This window comes from Paroedura picta, chromosome 5 (assembly GCF_049243985.1).
Source record: "Paroedura picta isolate Pp20150507F chromosome 5, Ppicta_v3.0, whole genome shotgun sequence".
Lineage (NCBI taxonomy): Eukaryota > Metazoa > Chordata > Lepidosauria > Squamata > Gekkonidae > Paroedura > Paroedura picta.
In genome coordinates, this window is record NC_135373.1 from 51933799 (window position 1) to 51959557 (window position 25759).

Below are 25759 nucleotides of genomic sequence, written 5' to 3' on the forward strand. Positions count from 1 at the left end.
TCCCCCGAAACTTCCATGGCGCACCTGTCCAAGCCCAACCTGTCCCTGACATCAGCTTCTCTGGTGACACCCACCATGGCCTCCAAATAATTGCTCCTGTCTCACCCCAGTCTGCTGGGCTGTGCTGGACCAATATGGAAAAGGATTCCCTCTGCAGTCCCCTGGGATCACTAATGCAGTATTCTTTCAACCTTAAATGTGACATTTTATTGTGGTCGATTGCAGTTTACCAACTTCCTTCAAAACACAGTCAATGGTTTCTAATTTCAGCCACTAATTTCATATTGACATTTTCTCCATGGCAAGACACTTTAATGTGACACAGAAAATTCTTCCTCTTTGCTCTCTGACTATACAATAGCCAATGCAGAGAGTCGAAGGTGGCCTTCTGCTACCATCAAGCATTCAATATTCCATTCCACAATATCTGCTGTTAGTGTATTGTTAGAAACCCAAGGATGTTTTATTGGAAGAGTTTTTGATATGAGCCATGGTTTAAATAAAGGCCATGATTTTAAAATGTTCCATATGTGGCATACACGTTTAAGGCTGCGCACCCTTCAGTGAAGAAAATTCCTGGGCAGGAAACAAAAGGGATCTGTTTGCAGCAGTTCATTACTATTTGTGAAAGAAGCATACAATGTAAAGCTGCCAGGGGGCACCCACTTGTTTTACCTTTGGGGCATCTTTTGAATTCTGACAAAGGGCATTGAGCGTAACCACAAAATGGCAGCCACAGGAAGCCTTGCATAACTCAAATATATAACTAATAATATAACTTAGCTGGTCCAGAATGTGGCAGCACAGGTCCTTGCCTGGGCCCAATGGAGAGCACATATTCCACCTGTGTTTCCCCAACTACACAGGCTCCAGACTGAAGACCGGATCAAGTGCAAGGCTCTGGTGCTGACTTTTGAAGCCCTAAACAGTCTGGGCCCATCATATCTGCAGGACCACCTCTCCCACAATGTCCCCCAAAGAACACTTAGACTGAATGAATGAAATCCCTGGCCCCCCAAAAATTAGATTAGCCTCAACCAGGGCCAGGCTCTGCCCAGTGAAATCAGGACCCTGTGGGACCTCAAGCGATTCTGTAGGGCTTGTAAGACAGAGCTGTCCACCAGGCCTGTGGGTGAGGCTACAGAAGCTGTTTGTTTCTGAGCAGTGCCTGAGTGGAGAGGGAACATAACAGCAAGCCAGAGAACCACACAGCCTCGTTCCCCTAACAACAAACCATGGTTTCATGTCACAAGGGAATCATGCCTTAACTTGTAGCTGTAAGAAATTTGCACTTGCTAGGGGGGAAGGATTTCTTGTAGATTTTTCATAAATTCACACTCAGTAGCAAACACAGATGGAAGAGCATCTGTTTGGCTTGCCAGATTTTAGCTCAGCAGTTCATAGAGTGGCTGTTCTATGAGACTTTTGAAAAGCATTCATGTCCCTTTATCTTATTTGCTCATTTATAGCCAGCAGAAACCCAGAAAAATACCAGCTCGATCAGGCCCAACTTCCTTTGTGCTGTGATGTTTCCCTTCTCACGTTCATTTCCTACAGGTAACTTCTCTGACTCTATATTTCTTACTAACTATAGCTAGTATGCCATGGCAGTCACACATGTTAGTTAGAACTTTTTACCTTTATCTCACCTTTCAATTCTCCAGTGCTTCACCTATATCAATACCTGCCAGTCCTCTTCAATTCTAGTCACAACTATTATGCTTATTTTTACAGCTTCTTGTCATGCCATTCACACCACTTCTTAGGAATAGAGGGTATTTGTGTTGAGGGCACAATGCCATGCTACAATATCAACCTTAGCTCACCGGCTTAGAAGAGGGCTACCATACCTCAAAGCTATGTTAACAGGCTTATCCCTTGTCTGCACTCAAAGAAAAGTTTTCAATCATTGCTATGGTTTGTCTCACAGGGAAGTGTGGGAAAGTATCCTTTCCAAGTCTTAACTGTTTTAAGAAAAAGAACACCTCAGCCCATGTCCATCAATTTCTGGAGCAGGGAGGAAGATAATGTCCAAAAAAGATGGGAGACCAATGCAGTTTCAATCTTCTGCAGGACGGATCCGAAAGAAGGTATTTCAACAAATCATCCCTAAATAATTTTGGAAATACCAAAATTCTTGCCTCCTTGCTCGTCAGTTGAATTACCATCAGACTCCAATAGTTAAATTCATGTACACACCACCCTCTCGCTAGAGTGAAAAGGAGGCAGCTCGTAGAATGATTTGATTTTAAAATCGAATATTACTTTGTGATTTTAATACTTATGATTACTATGTAATTATATTGTATAATTTTCTTGTTTAGACATTTGTTGTTACTAACCCTGAGTCTTTGGAGAAAGGTGAGTTATAAATAAAACTTGATCTTGTTATAAATTGCAAAGCACTCAAGATGAGAAAAGGGTACCAGGAAAACCTCTAGCAACATGACCCAGTGCTTTAAGTTTATCTCACCTTTCAGTTCTCCAGTTCTCATGGGCAGAGCTTTCAGACTGCATGTCTGCTGCATTACCACTGCGCCACAAGAGGCTCTTGTAAAATGAGTACCAGCTTGCTGGGGGGTAAACGGTAATGACTGGGGAAGGCACTGGCAAACCACCCCATATTGAGTCCGCCAAGAAAACACTAGAGGGCGTCACCCCAAGGGTCAGACATGACCCAGTGCTTTGTTTATCTCACCTTTCAGTTCTCCAGTACATGTGTCATTTAATATCTGCGAGTCTTAGAAATCTTAAAAAGGGAAATTTTAATATCACATGTATCTTATCTCTTTTATGCTATTAAAATCTTTACTATTTCTTTTAGCAATTAAATATTTACAAGGTACTACCGCTAAACTTCAGAACAGGACAGCCATGCTTTTGTTGCAGCCAAAATACTGTCTTGCTCTCTCTGAGGATTTTAGAATTTGGGGGCAGAGTTCCGTTACTTGAAGATCTCAACCGCTAATATTCAAGAACTAATACTGATAACCAAGGATAGGTTATCAGACGTCACTGTACAGAATTTAGTTGCTGTCTGTGTGAAATGAAGTCCCAGATTCCTGTATATCAGTAGCACTCACAATGAAATCTCATTCATTTATTTATTTATCAGATATTGACTAGCAGTAAAAGGAAAAGCAAAAGAAACAGATAGAACAATATCAATTATGACATTGCTGGATATAACAACATTGTGAAAACAATCTTATGTGAAGTCTAAACTCCACATTAATCCAATCCAATCTGCGCCTTGCTATGTAGTAAAACTTTGCTACAGTATATGAAATAGTGGTGTTATCTTCAAATTAAAAAAAAAACGTCATCATGGTATCTGGGACGAACACGGGGCCATTCCACACTCGTTCAAAATTGCACAATGGTTGCAAATCGAAATCGCTACTGATTTGCTGTTATGCATAACGTCGTTGACAATCTGCCACACTCCTGAAACCGATCCGGAAAAAAGCGCTTCGTTGTAGCACTTTCAGGGAAATCCCCAAAAGTGGATTCACCCTCTGGAAAGCGCTACTCTTGTAACCAATCTGCAACACTAGCGGGAAAGTTCTGTGTGTTACCATTGTTGCGGTTTCTGCAAAGTCCTGCCCCCTAGCTCTCTCCTCTGATCTTCCGGCGAAGCGATCAGCATTTTTTTTTCTCAGAGTGAGCGGAGATCAACACACTGGCGAGCCTTCGTTTACCCAGCAAGGCTTCTCCGGCTGCAGTCCCTCCCCAGAGCTGTTTAAAGTCACCAAGCACCAAGCAACACACAGCCCCGTTTGCTGGTTTATTTTCCCTTTATTTTTCATTCTATTTTCCGCTGAAAATCGCTCCCGTGCGGGGGGGGGGGGTTCACTCGGGGGGAGCGTGGCAACGATGAAACGGCAGCTCAAACATCACCTGCTAGCTAGATGGGTCTCTCCGTTGCAACGAATCAACGCAGATTCGTTGCAATGTGTGTGTTTTTTTTTTATACTTCTTTAAAGGGGCTTTTTGGGAGCATGATAACGGCCGCCCATTGGCTGCTCATTTGATTGATCGCCAGGGGTGGGAGAAAGCTCGGCAATATCGCTTCCTGGCTAGCGATTTTTGCCGAGACTGGAAACCTGTGGAAATCGATAGAAACGCAACTGGATTCCACTACAAAGGCAGGTATGCATAATGACGAATTCCACTATTTAAAATGGCGGGTTTTTTTGTTCCGCAACCAATTTGCTACATAGATCCTGGTGCGGAATGGCCCAGGGTGTCCCTGATGGAAAAATTTCCTGGCCAAAGCCAGAATTGAACTAACAGCCTCTGTGTCTCCTGGCCACTTCCCTCCCACCTAAGCTGAAAAGGCTAAAAGTTAGTACAGAAAAACACCATCTACAGTGTTCCCTGATTTATTTATTTTTAAACCAGGGGAGTAAGGTTTTCACTACTTCATTGGGAGCAGACAGAGCTGCCTGCAGCTGAACTGAGGTTTTGTTGTCTCTTGGGGAATGGAAGAAAAACAACAACAACAGCAATGCAATGCCTCTGTAGAATGGTTTAAAAAAAGAAAATAGGAACCTGACTGTACGGAGTACTCTTCATTAAAAAAAGAAAGAAATATATTGACAAGATAGGAAGGGGGAAAGGCAGACAAAAGTTCTCTGAAGTATTTCTCAACTCTGCCCCTACTGTGTGATGCACACGGGGATAAGGGGGGCTGCTGGCGGGGATCCTCAAGGAAAAGCTTGTCTATAGTTCTAATCCCAAAGCCCAATTCTCATAAGATTTAAGGGTGGTTTAATTAAAACAATTAAATACTTAAGCAGTACTGCAGCTTAAGACAAAATGAAGGTGAGGAAACCTTCCACTAAAACTGCAAGACTGTCTTCTTCCCATTTCAAAGGCACCCCCTGCTTGAAACTGATCAATGCGCAGAGCCTCTGGCATGATGTTGTTGTTGTTGGAGGCGTGGCCTCCTGGGGGGGGGGTAATCCAATGAAGGAACTGCATTTGCCCGGGGTAGGGTGGGGGTGTGCAGCGAAAAGGGGGATCGGGTCACCAGGCCAAGAGTTTCCCGATCTTTCTCCCGTTCGCTGAGAGATAATCCCTTCTCCACGTTTGGCCCAAGAACTGTCCGCTCGTCCCACGGGGCCTTAGGACGGGGGGGGGGGGGGGTTAAAGAGGCGCTTCCTTTCACTGAGCGAGGAATCACACTGGCCATGACGAGGGACTCGCACGGTGCGACTACCGTCTGGTTCAGACAGGAAAATCCAAATCTTCCCGAACGTTTCCCACTGACTCCACCTCGGACTCCAGGTCGCAGCAGCGCGCACCCGCCGTGCCGCTCGACTCGTTTCAGTCCCGTGTGCGCCCTTGTAGGCTGCGGTGACTTCTCGCGCCCAGACGTCGCTGTGGGGTGTGCAAAATTGCAGCCTGACGCACCCCTCCCCTCTCTTGCCTTCCGCCGGGCATGGAGCCGGTCAACGCTAAGGCACGCGTCTATGGTCCGACAGCCCGAGGAGGGCCATGGCGCTTACTCCCGAGTAAACGTGGCACGCCGTCGAGCCGCTTTCTGCGTGATTCAGCGAAAGGAGGAGGTGCCTTCGCACCCGCGGCGGGTTGACTCGTGTCATACACAAACCTGGGGGCCAGGCGCACGGCGTGAGCTCCGCACGCACAATGCCGCCAAGCCGGATTACTCAGGGGAAAGTTCCTTCGCTCACATGCAGAGCGCGCTGCCCACTATGCCCCCTGCCGCCGCCCTGGCTGTTGCAGGAGGCTCCCCCGAATATTTGGCGACTGACTCCGACAAAACGGCCTGTGCGAGGGGGGCGGCCTGGCCGCAGCCTCGTATCAAGAAGTTCCTGCACTCCCCGACCCCTCCCGCTGCTGATGCGCAGTCCCAGACTCCGTGCACGTCTGTGCAGAGACGAGGGGCAGACGGGGCTGCGGCTCTTTCCGGCGCCTTCCAACCGGCCGCGCTTCTTCCCCGCGCCAGGCAAGGCCGAGGCCTGCCTTCCGTCCTCCGGCCCCCGCCCGCGGGCTGCAGTGCTGCGGCGGCAGGCGCCGCTGGCCTCACGTGGCGAGCCGTGTGCTCGTGCCGCTCGGAGCCTGGCTGCCGGGGGAGGGCGCCGGCCGTGGGCAGGCGGATGGGCAGTCACGCACCCGGGCCAGGCACCCCCGCGCCGCTGCTCATTGCGGGACGCTTGCGCCCTGCCCCTCCGACCGAAGCGCCTGGAGCCCTGCCTGGCTTTTCCCTACAGCAACAGGCTCCCAAGCCCCCCCCCCCCCCTCCACGCCCGCTCGCGCAAGCGGCCACACGAGGAGTCTGGCTGAATGCGCGGGAATGACCTCGACGGTGCCAGTTCAGACGCGCGCCCTGCCAAAGGCTCCCAGGCGTGGGAGCCGGAAAACGGACTTTTGGAAATCCAGGGAAGCGAGTATTGACGCGGGATAGCCCCCTCCGCGCCCCATGCACGTCCGGAGTCACATTACGCGTCCTGCACTCATGCCAACTCTAAACGCAACACATAAGGGGACAGCAAAGCAAAGCCCTTCCGAGAGGGATCCTGCACTAGGCACACTTCCCCGCCCCCGGCACTTTCGTGTCACGAGGCAGCGTCGCGGGACCGCCGTCCGAGCCCCTGCAGCCTTACTCGCCATATGTTTACTCAGAGGCCGGGAGCCCTGCGGTCAGTCGCGCAGGCCTGGGGACTTAGCCATAAGGGGCAGACCGGGACGTTTTCCGTCCACTCCTACATCCTTTAAAATCTTTTCCAGAAGTCCGATTCGAATCGGAACTGCGGGCATGCGTGCGTGTCTTTGACGCACAGACTTTTTTGTTTTTCTTTTCAACCTCTAGTCGCCGGACACGTGTGGCTGCGGGCCTCTAGGGTGCAAGAGCCAGACGCGCTTAGGCGCTCGCCTTAGTAGGCTGCTTTCTCTGCCCCCACCCCCCACACGATCTCCTGAGGCTTTCCCTCTCCCGCCGCCTCTGAGCGCGGGCAGAAGAAGCCCGGGCGAGCTCAAGCGCGCCCCCTCCCGGGGTGCCCGTATTGCGCCAGGGAAGGCGACGGCTTCTCCGGCTGTCCCCGCCCGGCGGCGTCCCTCCTCCTCCTCCTCTCCTCCTCCTCCGCGAGCCGGGCGCCTGCCTGGTACGTTCCGCACGTGAGGCGGCGACTGGGGCTGGCTGGCCAAAGCGCGGCTGGCTGAGGGCGGGCGCCAGGGACACGGAGCCACTGCCGCGGCTGGCGCGCTCCCTGCCCCGCAGCCCCGGCCGGAGGGCTGCATGTGCCGCGGCTTGGCTTTCGGAGCTTCGGCGCCCGCATCCGCCCGAGCCCAGCCGGAGACGCCGGCAAGCATGGAGGAAGGGATCGCTCGCCTGCAAGAAAGGCAGGGGTTGGAACAGCGCGATTTTCTCGGGTAAGCGGCCGGCACTCCGCCTGCCATGCAGGGGTCCATTCCGACGTGCACGGCGAACTCGTGGTGCAAGTCTGGATGGCGACCTTTGAGCAGTGGCTCGGCGCCGGGGTGCTGCTTTCAGTGCTTCTTGTGCTGGTCTTTGCTTTTGCTCTTATGCCCCGTTTACATCTTTGGATCTGCACACCTGACCTCCTTTGGCAAATACAGACGTGGGGTTTGGGGTCCCCCCCCCCCCAAGCAGAGAAGAGAGAGCCTCTCTCTGACAAGGGCTGAGTTTCTCTTTCCTTTCCCTCCCCCATCCCTTTTGCAGACTGGATTACCCATCTTTGTATATTTGCAAACCCAAGAGAGGCATGAAGAGAGAGGACAGCAAGGTACAAATAAGTTTCCAGTAGTCTTCCAAAACTGTGAGATCCTTTCTGCAGAATGGGCATGAATCTGAGCTGGACGGGGAGCAGCCCCACTTCCTCTCTGCTATCCCTAGGGTTTTTATTCTCATCTAATGGCCGGGTGGGTGTATGGGGATGGGTGGAGGGGAGATTCTCAGGAGGGGGGGGGCTGGTTGGCAGGAAAGGTGCTTAAATATCGATTGGCCTTCTAGTAAATGTACTGTTGGTCCTCCTGCCTGGTTTTTCATTAGGAAACCTACAAACTGCCACACAGATTGATAGAAAAAAAGAGGCGAGATCGGATTAACGAGTGCATTGCCCAGTTGAAAGATTTATTACCTGAGCATCTGAAATTGACGGTAAGTCCAGCCTCTGTATGTATCAGTACGACCAATATGTCTTTCCCGGTCCTTCTGTGTCTTCCAACTAGTGACAATAGTTGCAAACTGTAATTTGCCAAAGTCTTTGCAGTAAATGAATGAGGCATATGTTGGGGGGTAGGGTGGAAAGAGACCATTCAATCAAACCCATACCTGAACTCAGAATGAAATCTTCCTTAGAAGCAGGGCTTACTTCTGCGCCAAAGTGCACTGGATTAGAGGAGTTTGTCATGCTTTTAGAGTTTCCATACGTTTAGCAGGGATCCCAGGGGATTATAGAATCCTAGAGTTGGAAGAGACCATACAGGCCTTCTAGTCCAAGCCCCTGCTCAGTGCTGGATCAGCTGAAAACATCTAGGATAAGTAGCTGTCCAGCCACTTCTTAAAGACCACCAGTGAGGGGGAGCTCACCACCTCCTTAGGTAGCTAAATCCACTGCTGAACTACTCTGTGTGAGGATCTTCAGTTACCCAGGAAAGCAAAACCTTGACTTGAAGCAAAAGATTTATTTTATTGAGTAAGCAAATACACGCAGCCAGGTATTGTCGAAAATGAGGTAGATAGCATGAGATACAACATAGAACTCCGGACCCTGCAACCCCACCCCCGTGGGAACCCAGGGAAAGCAGGAAGACTTCAAACAGTCACAACAACCAGATAAGGAGATCCTAAAGTTGCATTCTGGAGAGGAATGGGGACGGATGGGGAAGAGGTGAGAGATGCAAGGGGAAGGGAGGAATGTAGGAAGGAACATCCGGAATAGTAAATTAACATCAGTGCAATAAAACATGACCAACAGGTCAGATCAACAACATACCCAACATATTTGCAACCTAAATAAACAATCTAAAATCATGACAGAAACGACAGAGTTCTGACATTTTGACAGTGATTTTTTTCCTGATAGGTAGCTGGTACTGTTCTACATGTAGCTTAATCCCATTACTGCAGGTCCTACCCTCTGCTGCCAACAGGAATCTTTCCCTGTCCTCCAAGTGACAATCTTTCAGATACTTAAAGACCACTGTCAACCTCCTTTTCTTCACGCTGAGCATTCCTAAGTCTCTTGGCCTTTCTTCATAGGGCTTGGCCCCCAAGATCACATCCCTCACCCCATGTAATAGACGTGCTTTATCCAAGAGCATCCCTATAGCTTCATCAGAGAAACATCCCAAATTCTGCAGATGTCTCACATGGGGTGCACATGAATGCTGTCTTTTTAGGCAGAGTAAGCGTTCTATGCCAAGCAAGTTTGGTAAAGTTTGGGGGAAGGAGAAGGGCTGCTCTTCTGTGATGATGGCTAATCCCAAGGCCTTTTCTCACTTGGCAGACACTGGGGCATCTGGAGAAAGCAGTCGTCTTGGAATTAACGTTAAAACACTTAAAAGCTTTAACTGCCTTAACAGAGCAACAGCATCAGAAGATCATTGCTTTACAGAATGGTGAGTAAACTGCAGCACCCGAGGGGCGGCTGGGCAGAGGGGAAGAAGAAGAGTTGTTTATTATCCTGCTTTTCACTACCCAAAGGATGCTCAAAGCGGCTTCCCTTTCCTCTCCCCACAACAGACACCCTGTGAGGGAGGTGAGGCTGAGGGAGCCCTAATATTACTGCTCAGGCAGAACAGCTTTATCAGTGCTGTGGTGAGCCCAAGGTCACCCAGCTGGCTGCATGTGGAGGAGGAGTGGGGAATCAAACCCAGCTCGCCATATTATACGCTGTCACTCCTAACCACTACACCACGACTGAAAAGTTTGGGGATCTCAAGGGACATTCTTTCTGGTTGAAGGAGAATTGTAAACTAGCGCCTAAGATAAATTCCAGGGAAGAGCCACTGCTGCCTCACAGCCATTGCTTTTGCTGTCCGGATTAAGTAGTATGTGCTTTGCAGGCCAATCCTGTGTGCCTTTACTATCCACACTGGCTTTAATGGGGCTTTTCTATCAAGTCAGTGTGCCTGGGATTGCAGTGCGATAGTCAGAACTTGCAGGTTTACTCAGAAGCAAGCCCCACTGAGTTCATCTGGGACTGCCTCCTGAAGTCATGGGGTTATAGCCATGCAGCCCTCTCCAGCGTGTTTTGGAACAAAGCTCTCTGGCTTATTCCCAAACAAGCCAACTGAGGATGTGCCATTCAGCTGTGTGTCACTTTACTGAGTGACTGTAGAATCCAGTGGTGCATACTTCCAAGCTAGGCAAACTTCCATAGAAGCACAGGCATCCCCTCCTCTTCACAATAATATTCCATAAACCACAGGTGTTGATTCAGTGCTGATAAGAGTCTCAAGCATAATGGTCAAGTGCAAATATTCCTGTATCCAGGTAACTTTTATAACAGGGACAGGGCAGAGTAATGTCATGCCCACGATTCCGGGGGTATCAAGACTGACTTCTTTGCTTCTGTTTCCTGTCCGTTGTTGCAGGGGAACGGTCTCTGAAGTCTCTCCTGCAATCTGACCTGGATGCTTTCCATTCGGGATTCCAGACATGCACCAAAGAAGTCTTGCAATACCTGACCAGGTTTGAAAGCTGGACTTCCCGGGAGCAGCGATGTGCTCAGCTCATCAGCCACCTGCACACAGTTTGCACCCGGTTCTTCCCTGGCCCCCAGCCCCCGGCCGCTAAGGTTTGCAGCAGCAAGGAGACTGTGTGCTCCACCTCCCCTGAGCAGCAAGAGCAGGCCAGCCCTAAATTGGAGAGCCAGCCACACTGCGTACCGGTCATCCAGCGGACTCACAACAGCGGCAGCAGTGCCCCTCCCCACAGCAGCGGGGAGCTCGGGGAGAACGACACAGACACGGACAGTGGCTATGGCGGGGAGGGGGAAGTCAGGCCGGAAGGTGAGAAGAGCCAGAGCCACCCGGTGGTCAAGCAGGAGCCCTCGAGGGACGAGGCAGCCCCCTTGGCCAAGAGGCCGAAGCTGAACCACCATAGCGGCAACAGCAGCCCTGCCTCTGGTATGCCAAGCCCTGAGCAAGCAGTGGCTGCCCTCTTGAGACCAGACCCAGCCCTGCTGAGCTCCCTGATGTCCTTTGGTGCTCTGGGGGCCGGTGGAGGCCGGGGTGGCGGAGGGCCCTTTGGGCAGCAACCAGTCGCTCCCTTCTGCCTGCCTTTCTACTTCATCTCCCCATCAGCAGCTGCCGCCTACATGCAGCCCTTCCTGGACAAGAGCAACCTGGAGAAATATCTCTATTCGGCCTCCGCTGTTTCTCTTCCTTTGATCTACCCAGGAATTCCGGCTCAGGCTGCAGCCGCTGCAGCTGCCTTCCCCTGCCTCTCCCCAGTGTTGGCAGCGGCAGAGAAAGCTAGTTGCTCCTCGCCCTCCTCCTCAACTCTCCTATCTCCCGAGGCTGCCTCTCCTGCCCGGCACCTTCCCCACTCCTTTGCCTGCAGCCTCGGAGCGCTCGGCCTGGACGTGGATCTCCCCACACAAGAGCAGCCTTTGCCACCTGGAAAGGAGAATCCCTGAGGACCAAGGACACCCCCCCCCCCTTTGTGATTCCTGCTCAGGAGGAAAGAGGCATCCCTTGTAAGGGTGAACAGCATCCCTGCCCCCTTTCCCTGAATGTTTTTGAAGGAGATCTGGACTAGGTGGGCCATTTGTTATTAGGAGAAAGAGAAGGCTTCCTGTTTCTCCCTGTGATTTTTCTGAGAGCTCCATTCCCATCCCCCATCCCCCAATGCATTTCTCATACTTTTAAACAGTGCTTTTCATTTGCACATATTGTCAGTCTGCCGATTCCCTCCCTCCCCGTCAAAGAGAAGCAAATAGATTGAGTGTTATTGGGGGGGAGGGCAGAGTTGAACCTTCTTCGTATCGAAAGGGTTCTAAGATTCAGGGAAAGAGTGTCCTGTATCTTAGGCTGAATAGTCAGTAGGTGGGATATGGTGCTGATGTGGTAATGATGGGCGTAAGGGTATCATAATGGTAATGTGCGGAGCAAGATCTCCCGTGCCTGACTCAAAACTGAGGGATGCTGTCCACTGGCATCTCGTGCATGTGCCCCGTCAGCATGAAGGGAACCATGGAACTACCGTAGCATGCTCTTGGACCTCCCCCATTCACTTCAGGGGATTTCTGTGCTGAATAATTTTCCGGCGGATTGTACTCATTGGTGGTGGGGAGGTGGCAGGCAGTGCCTCTTTCCTCTGAGCTAACGAACGCTGGGATTGTCAGCACTCCAACTTGGGAGATCCATTCCCTCAAAATCCCAGGTTGCTGGTCTTACTTAGGAGTAGTCCGAGGCCTGTGTCATGACTCTGTAATAAGCGGCTTTGAGGAGAGCGGCCTTAAGATCCCCAGAGACGTTGCTGATGAACTGCTGACACCTTAACAAATGACAAAAAGTCTTTGGGCACAACCCCTGAAGCACAATGCAATGAAGCATATTGGCTGGTGGCAGCGGGGCCGGCTTCCTGCCCCATGCCACTCTCCTGTGACCTGAGAGCCAGAGACCATTTATTCCAGGGGGACAGAGTCCAGATATGCATGCGGTACTCAGGGAGGTGTCGCTTCTCTGAGTCCTGCTCCCATTTGCAGTCCAAATGGCTCAGGGAGAGCCCAGGAAATGTGGTAGGATTGCAGCCTATGGCCCACCAGCAGAAGTGTGCCTCATATTTCCTGGATGCTTGCCAACATGTTGAACGAGGATGAAAGCAGCAAGGAAGGGATCCCCCTCACTTTCCCAGGATCTTTTCCATGAGGGCCTCTTTCAGTTCTTTTCGGGAACTTGCACTGAGTTGGCTGATTGGATCAGTCCCTTTGTGGGAAGATCAGGGGTGGGGCAAGAGGAGGGGGGAGAGAGCAGAGATGAGAAGAGCCTTTCTGTGTTTGCACTTTATTGAGAAACAGGCCGTCATGTGAGTGAACTGACCTTGTTCAAATCATGGGGTTGCCTTGGACACTCAGAGCTGCCCTGTCTTCAACCAGGAGGGTTAGTTGCCCCAAAAATGTGAGAGGTGTTCCACAACTTTTTGTTGAACAAAAGTAAAATGATTTGCCTACGTGGTTATGGTTAATGCTGCCATATTGTAGATTTTATAGATTACCCTGTTACGTGCATTGAACACTGCATTGAACAAAGAAAAAAAAGTTCTTTACCCCTTGCCAACATCCACTTACCTTGCGTTGTGACAAAAGGAGGAAAAATGGGTGGCCAGTTTTCTGCACTAGCCTTGTCGTTGTGCCTTTCACAGCAGCTGAAACACGCATGCCCCAAGGCCCCCTGGTGCCCCCATCGCTGGGCCAGCTCAAGATACTTGGTCACCCGAAAGAGGATAGGTTCATCTCCTCCAGGGTCCACCACAGTACCTCCCGGGCTACTGAGCACCTTCCTAGTGTCAGCCCAAGAACTGGCCCTACGTGCTAGATCTGCCATTTCCACTGGTGTCCAGCCAGTTTAGCAGTCTTGAAAGAACACTGTGTGTGTGTGTGTGAGAGAGAGACAGACAGACAGAGAATGGGAAAAGATATACTTTAGCACAGGGGTAGTCAAACTGCAGCCCTCCAGATGTCCATGGACTACAATTCCCATGAGCCCCTGCCAGCATTTGCAGTTTGACTACCCTTGCTTTAGCATCTGTTCTCTGGCTTTTTATTGCTTCTACTGGAGAAAAAAGTTCAGCTTTTCCCAACATGGGAGCCCAGTGGTAGAAATTGCTTCCTGCCCCGCTGCTCATAGGGCACAGGAGGTCAAGAAATTGAAAAGCCTCAGACGAGATATCTATCAGTAATGTAAAAGGGGTGTTGGGCATGGGAGGGTTATGGGCCAAGACTTAGTCATGGAGTCTTTCCGTCTCCAAACATCCAAATTTCCCTTTCTGGGGACTGTTGCCAGACACCAGATAATCGTATTGCTAAAGCTTTGTTAATAAGGCTTAAGCCAAGAATCTTGCCTAGATATTTTTAGTTTGTTGCCAAGGTAGCACTGTGAGAATTCTCACTTGAATGTTATGTAAGAGGTGAGACGCAACCGTCGGGAGGGAGACAATACCAGGGGCCTCTTAGTCATTTGCTGCTGCTGCTGCTGTTGCTACTGTTTGCCTCAAATGCTGTGTTGAAACAACAATGGTATTTTCTTTTCTTTTTTTTAATCTTACTAGCCTACTGAGTGGCTGTATGTAAATAGTTGTTAATACATCCAATGAATGATGTCCAGCACACTATTTTTGTAGGGAAAAGATGTGTTGAAATATTTTGAGTTTAAAATAACTCTTTGAAGAGAAATTGCAGGGGGGGGGAGTGCAGTTTTGTTACAAAGGTCATGCATCATAAAAGCTTATGCTGTCTTAAATTATTTTAAAAGTAAATACAGTCTGCAAGAAACGAGCTGTTTTAAGAACAGTTTAGTATGTGAAATATTAGGAATCAGTCTTTATATTTGGTATTTTCCCACACTCAATGAATGCTACTATCTAAATATTTCCACAATATTGTGATTTAAACAAACAAATCTTAACTAAAGAATAAAAAACTTTTAATATACAAGCTTGGTTGTTTGGTAACTAAAGTTCCCGTAAATTATAGAACAGTTCCCTGAAAATATGTGTGGTAAAGATAGGGATGTGCAACTTGAAAATAATTGGCATTTATCAAAGCTCGACATTGAGCTGAAAAATATAGATATTTCCAGTTTTCAGTTATCCAACTACAAGTTTGGTATTTGAAGAACTGTTTTTTTTATACCCCACTTTTCAATCTCAAAGTGGCTTAGAATCTTAAAGTGGCTTAGAAATACCTTTCCCTTTCTCTCTTTGCACCATAGGGCTGAGAGAATTCTCTGAGAACAGCTCTAAGAGAACTGTGACTAGCCCAAGGTCACCAAGCTGACCGCGTGTGGATTAGCCAGCATGTAATGGATTAACCCCTACATCACTCTGGTTCTCTGTTCTCCCCCTGCCCCTAGATTCTCACATTTGGCAACATGATTTTCTCTTCAGAATTGATGTGGATGGCTAGAGATGCTGTTTTTGAGTAAATTCCCCGCACATTGCTGCTAGTACCTGTGAAGCTGACTAACTGATGAAACTTCCAATTTTCAAGTGACTTGGACCACCTGAGCAAGGTACCCCAAGCCATCCTTCATTGTTTGCTTTGGGGAGGGGGATTCCATACTTTCCCCAGGACAAAGAACAGCCAAAGACACAGGAACAAGCAAAGCAACCCCTGGTCAAAAGCTTCTCAAGCAGATGGAGTGAACAAATCCAAAGAACCAGTGCAGAAGCACACAACCTGAGAATCTAAATGGTAATCTAAACCCCAGGTAATAGGATCACTGCACAAACCTAACAAATGTAGAATCAGAAAATCCGAGTCAATATACAACCTAGTCCATGTCAGTCCCTAGAATCCCCTGCAAAACACAAAACTGACAAGCAGCTTATGCAAAGAATTCCAGTCCTTTTCTGGAGACCTGAATATATCTGGAAAATATTGATTAGGTTTTTTCAGTTATATATTTGGATTGGATAGATCCGCACATGCCTATAGGACAATGAGTTTTTCTAAAGACTTAAAGACTGGCATGACTTTTGGAGTTCTTTTCATTTTGAGGCAAGAAGAAAAAGTTGGTTCTTACATGCCGTTTTCTCTACACGAAGCTGTCTCAAAGCAATTTACATCTGCCTCCCCTTTTCTCTCTCCTCAACCATATGCCTGGCAGAAGAGCTCCCTCTTGCAGGCCCTGCAGAACTGCTTTAGTTCCATCAGGGCCCTGGTCTCCTCCGGGGACTCATTCCACCAGGTGGGGGCCAGGACAGAGAAGGCTCTGGCCCTGGTTGAGGCCAAGTGGAATTTTGGGACAGGGATCCTTAGCTGGTTGGTAGTGGTAGAGTGTAGGGCTCTTTGAGGCGCATGGGCCAAGAGGCGGTCCTTCAGGTACACTGGGCCCTGACTGCATATGGCCTTAAAGGTAATTGCCAGAATCTTTAGCCTAATCTGGAATTTGACTGGTAGCCTTTGCAGCAGATGGAGGATGGGCCAAATGTGGGATCTCTATGGTTTCTGTGAGGACCCTGGCTGCTGCGTTTTGGACCAGCTGTAGTTTCCGGATCAAGGCCAAGGGCAGTCCTGTGGAGAGCGAGTCCAGCCTAGAGGTGACCATTGCATGGATCACTGTGGCTAGGTGTTCTGGAGCCAGGTAGGGAGCTAGTAGTTTGGCTTGGTGGTGGTGGTAAAGTGCCAGCCATGCTACCTTTGTGACCTGGGCTTCCATGGTGAGGGAAGCATCCAGGATCACGCCCAGATTCCTGGCAGTCACTGAGAGCTGCACACCATCCAGGATGGGCAGACGCACTTCCTCACATGGACCCTTCCTGCTCAGCAACAGGACCTCCGTCTTTGAAGGATTGAGCTTCAGACGACTAGAGCCACCTTATCACTGCTTCCAGGCAGCTGCCTAATGCTTCTAGGGGAGAGTCAGGGCAGCCATCCATCAGGAGGAAGAGCTTCTCAAAGTTAAGCCAGTACACCCTGCTTCTCTATTGTTAGGCTGTACATCAATGGATGCTCAGGGAAACTTTTAAGCATCCTGGCCTACCTCCATTGCACAAATACTAGGTGGGGCGATAGATAGATAGATAGATAGATAGATAGATAGATAGATAGATAGATAGATAGATAGATAGATAGATAGATAGATAGATAGATAGATAGATAGATAGATAGATAGATAGATAGATAGATAGATAGATAGATAGATAGATAGATAGATACCTGGAAACTGCAATTCAGCAAAGCTAAACTTGTGTCCCAGGCACAAATATTTGAAAGGCTCTTAATTGTCACAGGAAGGGATGGGGGTGTGAGAGAAAGTAGGCATAAACTGAATGCCCCAGAGTCCCTTGCCTTGTCATAGCATGGCAGAGTGCACTCTTATCTGGAGTGGGACTGGTATGTGGGCATATACAGCCATACACTATTTGAATCCTGAGCCAAATCAGTTGACCCTTGACAAAACTAAGGCCAGCAGCTGCCCACGCCTGAAAGCCCAGCTGTGCTGCAACAATGGGAAAAAAAGAGCAAGGGAGCACTTGTAGTTTATTATGTAACATTATATTAAGAGCTTCAGAGCTTTTGGAGTGCAGGAGTTGTGGATGTAAATTCCAAACAAGTCAGGTATACATACATAAAGCTTATGTTTGCATCAGGAAGCGTCTCAAAAGATAATTGTGTGTCCTCTGCTGGCCTGCTGGTATCAGTTACCTTATTTCATAACACTACGGATAGGAGAGAAACATACTGGTTTCATAACACCATTGAGAAGCAGCCTTGTGACTTGAGATCATCACAGGCAAAGCTCCTGAGTGGGCAGACTACACTACACAGCTTGGCTCAGGTTGCAGAGGCCCATGGCACTATCTTGACATGCTGGCTCAGTAGAGTGCTGGAAGCATGGGGCCAGGCAGGCCCAAGAACAGACCGCGTGGTGTGGGCTGGGTGCAGAACCAATGCAGCCTGATAGCGGCCATCTTATTAAAATCAGCACTCCTTTGGGCTCACCTGCATAAGACCTTTGGATCTTGAGCATCTGCCACACCATTTCTCTGTACCAAAAGTAGATGTCAGGATAGGGTCCACATGGAGAAATCTTCCTTGTTGTTGGAAGTGTTCAGAGAAAAGGAGGCATTGTTTCCCCTAGGTAAGAATGGTATGGAATCGTGGGAGGTTTGTTGTCTCCCACTGCCATGTCTGGGGGTGGTTTGCTTGTCTGAATCACCTGGAACCATTGCCCTACAGGAGAGCAGATTGGATCCAGTGCAAAAAACTCCATGAGGTCCGTGCAAGAATGCTGGATCTTCCTGGCTTTCCTTTCTTCCTACAGCCATTTCTGGCTCCTGGAGAGTTATTCCTGAGGTCATGGAATCCACATAGAGTCATAGACACATGGATTGAGGCTGCAGTAGAAACAGGTAAGGGGGGAAATTGCGCCTTTCTTCCTTTTCTGTGAACACAAGAAGCAGGGGGGAGCAATTTTATCCTTACTCCAAACTTCATCATTCCCACCCTAGGCATAGCTACTTCTGACAGGCCTCACAATCCATACATCTCTAGGGTCAGAAATGGCTGGTGTGGGGGAGAGAAAGCCAGGAAGACTGGCAGTCATAGGAATCTTCCATTGACTGATCACAGGATCCAACCCAGCGTCCTTGCTACTGTGTGTGGTCACAACCCATTGTGTTTGCATTCCACCTTGGTGCCAGCTGGGGTAAGCTGAGGATAAGGAAGAAAGCCTTCCACTCTCTTGTACACAGTCCTGCAAGGGGCCTGAAAGGAACACAAAGGCCAGCACTGAAGGAGATGGAACGATTATTTGACCAAGAAACAAATCTCCAAGCGTAAATTTAGAAGTTACTGAGATCGTGGTGAAATTATTAGAGTTTTACTGTGGGGATAATGAAGCAGTCACAACAATATCAGGCATACAGCCAGAATACCAAATAGCAGAACGACAACCTTAACTGCACAATATAATCAGAGTCCAGCACTCTTCCTCAGAGTGCTTGCACTCGAAAGCTCATGCTCTGAATAAATCTTTGTTGGTCTTAAAGGGGCTACTGGACTCTGATTTTATTGCGCTACTTCAGACCAACACGGCTACCCATTTGAATCTACTTTAACTGCAAACAGACTTGTGGCTCTGCAGTGGGGTAAAGCCTGGAAAGGTCAGGGTTTGGGGAGGGCAGGGACCCCATCAGGGTACAGTGCCACAGAGACCCCCCTTGAAAGTAGCCATTCTCTCCAGGGAAGTTGATCTCTGTCATCTGGAGATCAGTTGTAATTCTGGGAACAACACGGTGCAACATGTCTCACACAAGCAGGAGAAGTAAGAGGCCAAGAGGAGTAGAGCGAGAGGGTGAAGCTGAGGCTGTCTGTGCAGGTTCCAGGCTGAGGGCCAGATCCTCAGGCATGGAGGGTTCCCAAATGTCAGGACAGCCATTAATCCCCAAAAGGGAAGAGGAGCAGAGAAAGGCATGCTAGTATGTGTCAGGGATGGGACTTTTTGGTTTGTGCCTTGGGGGCGAATTCAGGCCTCTGCTTTGATGTCCCAAGTTACATGATAACAGACGATTCCTCTTGCTTAGGCTTGGAGGGGATCCTGGTTACCTGGTTGGTGGGCTCACTGATTGGCTGGAGGAGAAAGGATATTTTCCTATAAAGAGAGAGGCAGTTTTACTCAGCATATTGAACTGAGATTTTCAGAGGGAATTTGAACTAGCTTGCATTGGGCCTGTATTGGGTCTTCATTTACGGTCTGGGGCTAGGCAAGAGGGGGAATGTGTCTCTCTGAGACTTCCTTTGCAGTAAGCATTAGTCCCCCCTTAAAATCGATTTGGAAACTCCATCTGGTGCGGAATACTACTGCTCATCAGTTATTGGGAGCTAGGTGGAACATGCATATTACTCCGACTCTGCAGTCACTCTGCCAGCTGCCCATCGGTTACTGGCTCAATTTAAAGTATGGGCTCTTGCACACAAAGCTCTTCATGACCTTGGAGGCTGCCTGCCTGCCTGAGTCCCACCACAGCAGCTTTGTTCATCCAAGCAGGGACTTGTGCAGGTGCTAACTGGGAAACGGGCAACCTCAACAACTGCCTGCACCGGTGCCTTCTCTGTTGCGGCCTTCACCTTCTGGAACCAGCCTGAGGAGGGCAGGAAAGCTCCCACTCTCCTGGCTTTCTGCAAATTGTGCAAAACTGAAATAGTCAAGAAAATTTTTCTATACAGACAATAGGGTCGTGTGGAAAAATCATTGTGGACTCTGGTCTGTACTAGTGTGTATAGTTTACTGTGGATTGATCCTAGTGTAATTTTGCATTATTTAATGTGTCTTGCTACCACACAGAGCCAGCGTGGTATAGTGGTTAAGAGCAGTGGCCTTTCATCTGGAGAACTGGATTTGATTCCCCATTCTGCACTCCTCCACATTCAGCCAGCTGGGCAGCCATGGGCCAGTCACAGTTCTCATAGAGCTGTTCTTGCAGAGCAGTTCTCTCATCTCCACCTACCTCACAGGGCATCTGTTGTGGGGAGAGGAAGGGAAGGTGATCATAAGCCTCTTTGGGGCTCCTTTGGGTAGTGAAAAGCAGGGTATTAAAAACCAGCTTTTCTTCTTCTTCACAAGAAGGATCACTTCCCGCCTGCCCCTCTCCCTGTTCTCCTCCTACCTATGGCCAGACTTTAAACCGTAACTTCTTTGTGGTAGAGTTTTACTGCAGAAGTTCTATGACAAACTGGCAAGATCTTGGGAAGATGTGTTTGCAATGCTGTACCTCCCTCACACAAGGTGGTCTTTATGTCATCAAAAATGGAGTCCAATGGCACCTTTAAGACCAACAAAGATTTCTTCAAGGTGTGAGCTTTCATGTGCAGGCACACTTCCTCTGACAAAATGTATGTCATTAAGCCAGCCATGACATTGTCCCTGTCTTGCACATATTTTCCAGAAATTACTTCTCTGAGAATGAGAGAGGCAGCACAACACCGGCAGCTGGTTTGTCAGTGCACCGGGTGTATCTTTTTTCCAAGTTGCACACATGTCCTCAGGAAGCATGACCCCAAGAGGGCAAAGAGATCAGAAAGGATTTATTTTTTAGAGACAGGTCCATGTCACCGAGGACCACAAGGCCTGGGCAAGGTGCAGGGCTAAACCGGATACCGCCGAGAAACAAAGGCTTTGGGAGGGCAGATGATAAGCAGAAGCTCCGAGGTTTGGAAGAGGCGAGACTGATCAGCTGGTTGCCTGGCGATAAATCTGGGCAGACATCACCGGTTCTCCTCACACAGTTCAAAGTGCAGGGCTTGTCGTAGAGACGGGAGGGAACGACTGGGGCGGGCCTATCACATGGCCACACACATGTGAGGGCGCATAATGGGGAGGCATGTGATACATCGCCTGGCTGCTTGGCCTCTGACAGGGCTGGCCCTCTGCTGAGGGGGAAGGGGGGAGAAGCGAGCAAGCTTGCTGTGGCTGGAAAAGGAAGGGCGAAGGGAAACAGAGAGCCTCTCCAGCCAAATGGCTTTGTTTGGGCACGGGCTCCGTGTCCTTTGAATAGCTCAAGCATGGAGAGAAGTTTGGAGGCACGACAGACCAACCCTGTTGAATGGCTGTCCGTAATTGTAAGTAGGGTTGCCAACAGGTCTGGAGAAAATGTTCTGTTCCTTAAACGGAGACGTAAGATGTGGCAATGGGCAGCTTTTCAGTGCAGCCAGGCAAATAACAATAATGTCCACATATAACGTTAAGCCTCTATTAAAAGGACTGCTGCAGAACCAGAATCAGGAAGAATTCCTTTGGGGAAGGCATTTTGGAAACTGGGTCTGACACAGAGGATAATTTTACTCAACGACATGATCCAAATCCTCAAGGGTTTTGAATGCCTCACCTTAATAGTGGAAATTTTATTTAGGTCAACACCACACCTGAACAATATTTTCTTCCTTCACACATAATTTTTAAGCATAATTCTGGTTCTGTTAAGAACACGTGGCTAACAAACCCCTTGTCCTTAGCCTATCTGTTGCTTTATTGGATGCAATTACATTTCATTCCAAGCAGGAGACAACATTTCAAAACAATTAAATCCTCCGCAATATAAAATCTGTTCAAATAAATCTGTCATGCAGACTCAGCCAACTTCTACAAAGCCACAAAATGCTTCCCTCCCTCCCTCCTTTCTTTCTTTTTCTTTTCCCCTTGGAAGTGTCAAATCTCTAAATCAGAGGAGTGCAAACTGTGGCCCTCCATATGTCTATGGACTACAATTCCCATGAGCCCCTGCCAGCATTTGTAGTCCATGGACATCTGGAGGACCACAGTGACCACCCCTGCTCTAAAGGGAGGAAATGTCAGCTCTCCAGAAGTGATGGGGTTTGGCATATCTGTAAGTTTCCCAAATACAGAAGTATCCCCCCCCCAACCATTAAGCTTCTGGTGCTTTTGTGACATGATGCCACCATTATCAGTTTGCCCAGGAGGCTATTCTGGAGTTCTAGGCGGTGCCAGGGATGTCCCAAAGCCTCCTGCATCAGTGGGCAAGATATGCCCAGCGAGGCCATTAGCACTGGGAATGTACACCAACACTGGACACACCGCAGAAATTCCAAATTTCCTGTTCCTAGAGCCACGTTGACATAGTCGCTAAGAGCAGAGGTTTCTAATCTGAAGAACTGGGTTTGATTCCCAACTCTTCTTCCACGTGCAGCCAGCTAGGTGACCTTAGACTCATTATTGCCCTGTTAGTGTTGTTCTGACCGAGCAGTCCTGTTAGAGCTCTCTCAGCCTCACCTACCTCACATGGTGTCTGTGTGGGGACAGGAAGCGAAGGCAATTGGAAGCTACTTTGAGACTCTTTGACCGTTTATGCACTGGAGGTTTCATGCCAGGCTGCAGGCTGGAGTTTTAGTCGTGGTAGGTTGCTCTACCTCTTCCTGCATCCACAAGGGGGAACATTTGGCCTGGTGCACCTCATCCAGCCCCGATTTGTGCTCCTGCACGGGAGCTGGGGCAGTAAAGTTCCTAGTGCATAATCGGTCTTTGAGCCACTTTGGGTAGTAAAAAATGAGGGACAAAAAAAATCACTTCTTCTGCGCAGAAGTTTGTGAGAGTTTTGGGTCTGTCTCTAAAAGGAAATTGCCTCCTCTGCCAGTAAATCCTAATACATCTACTATTTTTGAATACACACTATACATTTAATGTCAGAGTACTGGCCTGGGATGGGAGATTTTACTCAGTCTGGAAGCTCACTGGGTGACACAGTCACACAGTCTCAGCCTCACTAAGCTTTCTGTGTAGATAAAATGGAGGTGGGGAGAAACATGTATTCTGAGGCTACTCTGAGCTCCTTGATAAAGGGAGAATAAAAATGCAAACAGATTTCATAGTTGAATATGCAACAGACCATCAATCTGCAGCTCCTCAAGCAAGGTGCTAACTGGAACAATGTCTTCCTTCCTTCCTTCCTTCCTTCCTTCCTTCCTTCCTTCCTTCCTTCCTTCCTTCCTTCCTTCCTTCCTTCCTTCCTTCCTTCCTTGTGAGCAACGAAGATGATCTGGGGCCAAGGGACCGAGCCCTATGAAGATAGGTTGAGGGACTTGGGAATGTTCAGCCTGGAGAAAAGGAGGTTGAGAGGGGACATGATAGCCCTCTTTAAGTATTTGAAAGGTTGTCACTTGGAGGAGGGCAGGATGCTGTTTCTGTTGGCTGCAGAGGAGAGGACACACAGTAATGGGTTTAAACTTCAAGTACAACGATATAGGCTAGATATCAGGAAAAACATTTTCACAGTGAGAGTAATTCAACAGTGGAATAGGCTGCCTAAGGAGGTGGTGAGCTCCCCCTCACTGGCAGTCTTCAAGCAAAGGTTGGATACACACTTTTCTTGGATGCTTTAGGATGCTTAGGGCTGATCCTGCGTTGAGCAGGGGGTTGGACTAGATGGCCTGTATGGCCCCTTCCAACTCTATGATTCTATGATTCCCCTTGGTGGTTCTTCCTGTTCCATGTAGCCAGCAGTGGGGCCAAGATGTCCCAGAATTCCTGCTGATCTCCAGATCACACAAAGCAGTTCCTCTCAAAGGAAGGGCAGCCTTGGAGGGTGGTCCTCTATAGCAGTGGTCCCCAACCTGCGGGCCGCGGCCCGGCGCCGGGCCGCGAAGGCTATGGAGCCGGGCCGCAGCTCCCTCTCCCCGCCCCCCCCCCCCCGCAGTAAAAAACTTCCCCGGCCGCAAGCTTGCGGCCCGGGAAGCTACTTACTGCGGGAGGGCGGGAAGAGGGAATCAGGGCCGGGCTGCGCCCGTGCAGGCTGCGCCCGCGCGGCCCGATCCGCGGGCGTGGCTCGCGGGCGCGGCCAGATCCACGGGCGTGGCTTCCAGGTCACCCAGCTGGTTGCATGTGGGGGAGTGCTGAATCGAACCCGGCATGCCAGATTAGAAGTCCACACTCCTAACCACTACACCAAGCTGGCTCTGTGATTATTGTGTGGAGGGAAAGCACTCTGTGTACTTGCAAAAGATCTGCAATCCTGGCACTCAGAACAGGCACTGGCACAGATTTACTTAGAATAGATCCTCCCAAATATCTTGTTTTTTGGTAGTGAGAGGTCATGGGGTTTAAAACTGCCTACTGCCTATTAGCTGTCTTGCCCTCTACAATACAATAGCCGTGTTATCTAGTAAAATATTCTGGAGTTAACTTACATGAAGATTTTGTCCACCTGTCCTTTAACCTTAATTCCCCAATCACGGAGAGGTATTTGAAGATGAAGACTACTGTTTCCTGGAATTAAAGTCCTAGCCCTTTAATCGAGCCTTGATGGACTGTTATTTGCCTCCATACTATGCAAAGGTTTCACTTGGTTATTTCTGCACACTAAAGGACAGGACATAAAGACAGGAGTTGACTGATTATTCATCAGTGAGTCAAAGGCATTCTGCACGTCCTCACAAGCTTGTATTCCTTTACATAGGAAAGCCGCAGTAACTTGGTTTTCAATTAATGGTTAAAAGCAGGCCCTGGGCTGAGGGAAACGCCCCCCTTCCATGACCTCACCACAAAGGAAGAGGCAATGCTGAAATAGTATAAATCTCATTCATTTTCTGCCTGATGCTTGTCACTGCAGCCATTATAAAAGGAGAGAAACAAACAAGAAAGAATCAAAGGACCCAAGGAGAAAAGGTGATGGGGCAGAACAAATGAGAATTAATTTGGCAAAGAAGGGGTTAACTCACCCAGTGCATTTACCAGGGAATTATTTCGGCCAGGCTGGAAAGCCTGAACTGACTGCTGCAAGGAATCTTGGCTTTAAAACATGCCCCCTTTTTTGCACTTTTGGCATTTTGATAGTGAAGTGATACTGATTTCTGTGTATCATTTCTGTTCCAGCTCAGCATCTTGAGTGTATTGCTGCCCTCTTGTGGGAACTGTGCTGAACATCGGATATGACAAATCTGAGCCACCTTGCTCCGCTGCTCAGCATCTCTGCCTACCTGTCCTTGCCCTGTCTCAGCCAAATGTCACAGGACTAACAGCAAACCCGCCCTAGTTGCATGGAATAAATGAGTGAAACATATTCAGTGTGTCAGCAAGACTGAATTGGGGTTGTCTTCCTTCCACCCTGTCCTCACATATTTTGATGGGGCAAGAATATTACCTTTGAGGTGCTAATGAGATCCTGCCACCTGTCCAACAGCTTGGCCCTTGATTACCTTTTAGTAATGAAGACAAATGCCAAAGGAACCTGATGGCTAACCAACTACACAAATCCAGAGACCTCCCCCCCCCCCCACCTGCAGTGTGCCACCTCCTGATGCCACAATTTTTTTGATCTGGATGAGGGTTTGGGATCCAAGGCTTTAGATGTCAGCCAGCCAACATGGCATTGCTGCCAGTGGGTTTCTGTGCTGCTCTCCCAGATGGGCTTTCTGTTTGGATCCCCCAGGCCCTCAGGTTCTCCACTACCTGCCTACATCCCATAAGAGCATGAAATTGCTCTCACATGAAAAATCATGTATTGCATGACTTATCCCAACACAGGACACATTTGTAAATGCATTATTTAGTTCTGAGTAGACTGGGCTATTGACTGGACAAAGAAGAT

At 48.9% G+C, this 25759-nt stretch overlaps 1 protein-coding gene across 1 annotated transcript; it reads left to right on the plus strand.

Moving 5' to 3' along the window:
• The first annotated feature begins 6633 nt into the window (after positions 1-6633).
• BHLHE41 (basic helix-loop-helix family member e41) lies at positions 6634-25231 on the plus strand. The gene is made up of 8 exons (XM_077337924.1): positions 6634-7398; positions 7709-7772; positions 8039-8146; positions 9498-9609; positions 10588-14234; positions 15070-15228; positions 17901-18073; positions 25045-25231. The coding sequence occupies exons 1-5, from the start codon at positions 7265-7267 to the stop codon at positions 11631-11633; spliced, it is 1464 nt and encodes a 487-aa protein (XP_077194039.1). The 5' UTR covers positions 6634-7264; the 3' UTR covers positions 11634-14234; positions 15070-15228; positions 17901-18073; positions 25045-25231.
• Positions 25232-25759: the final 528 nt, after the last annotated feature.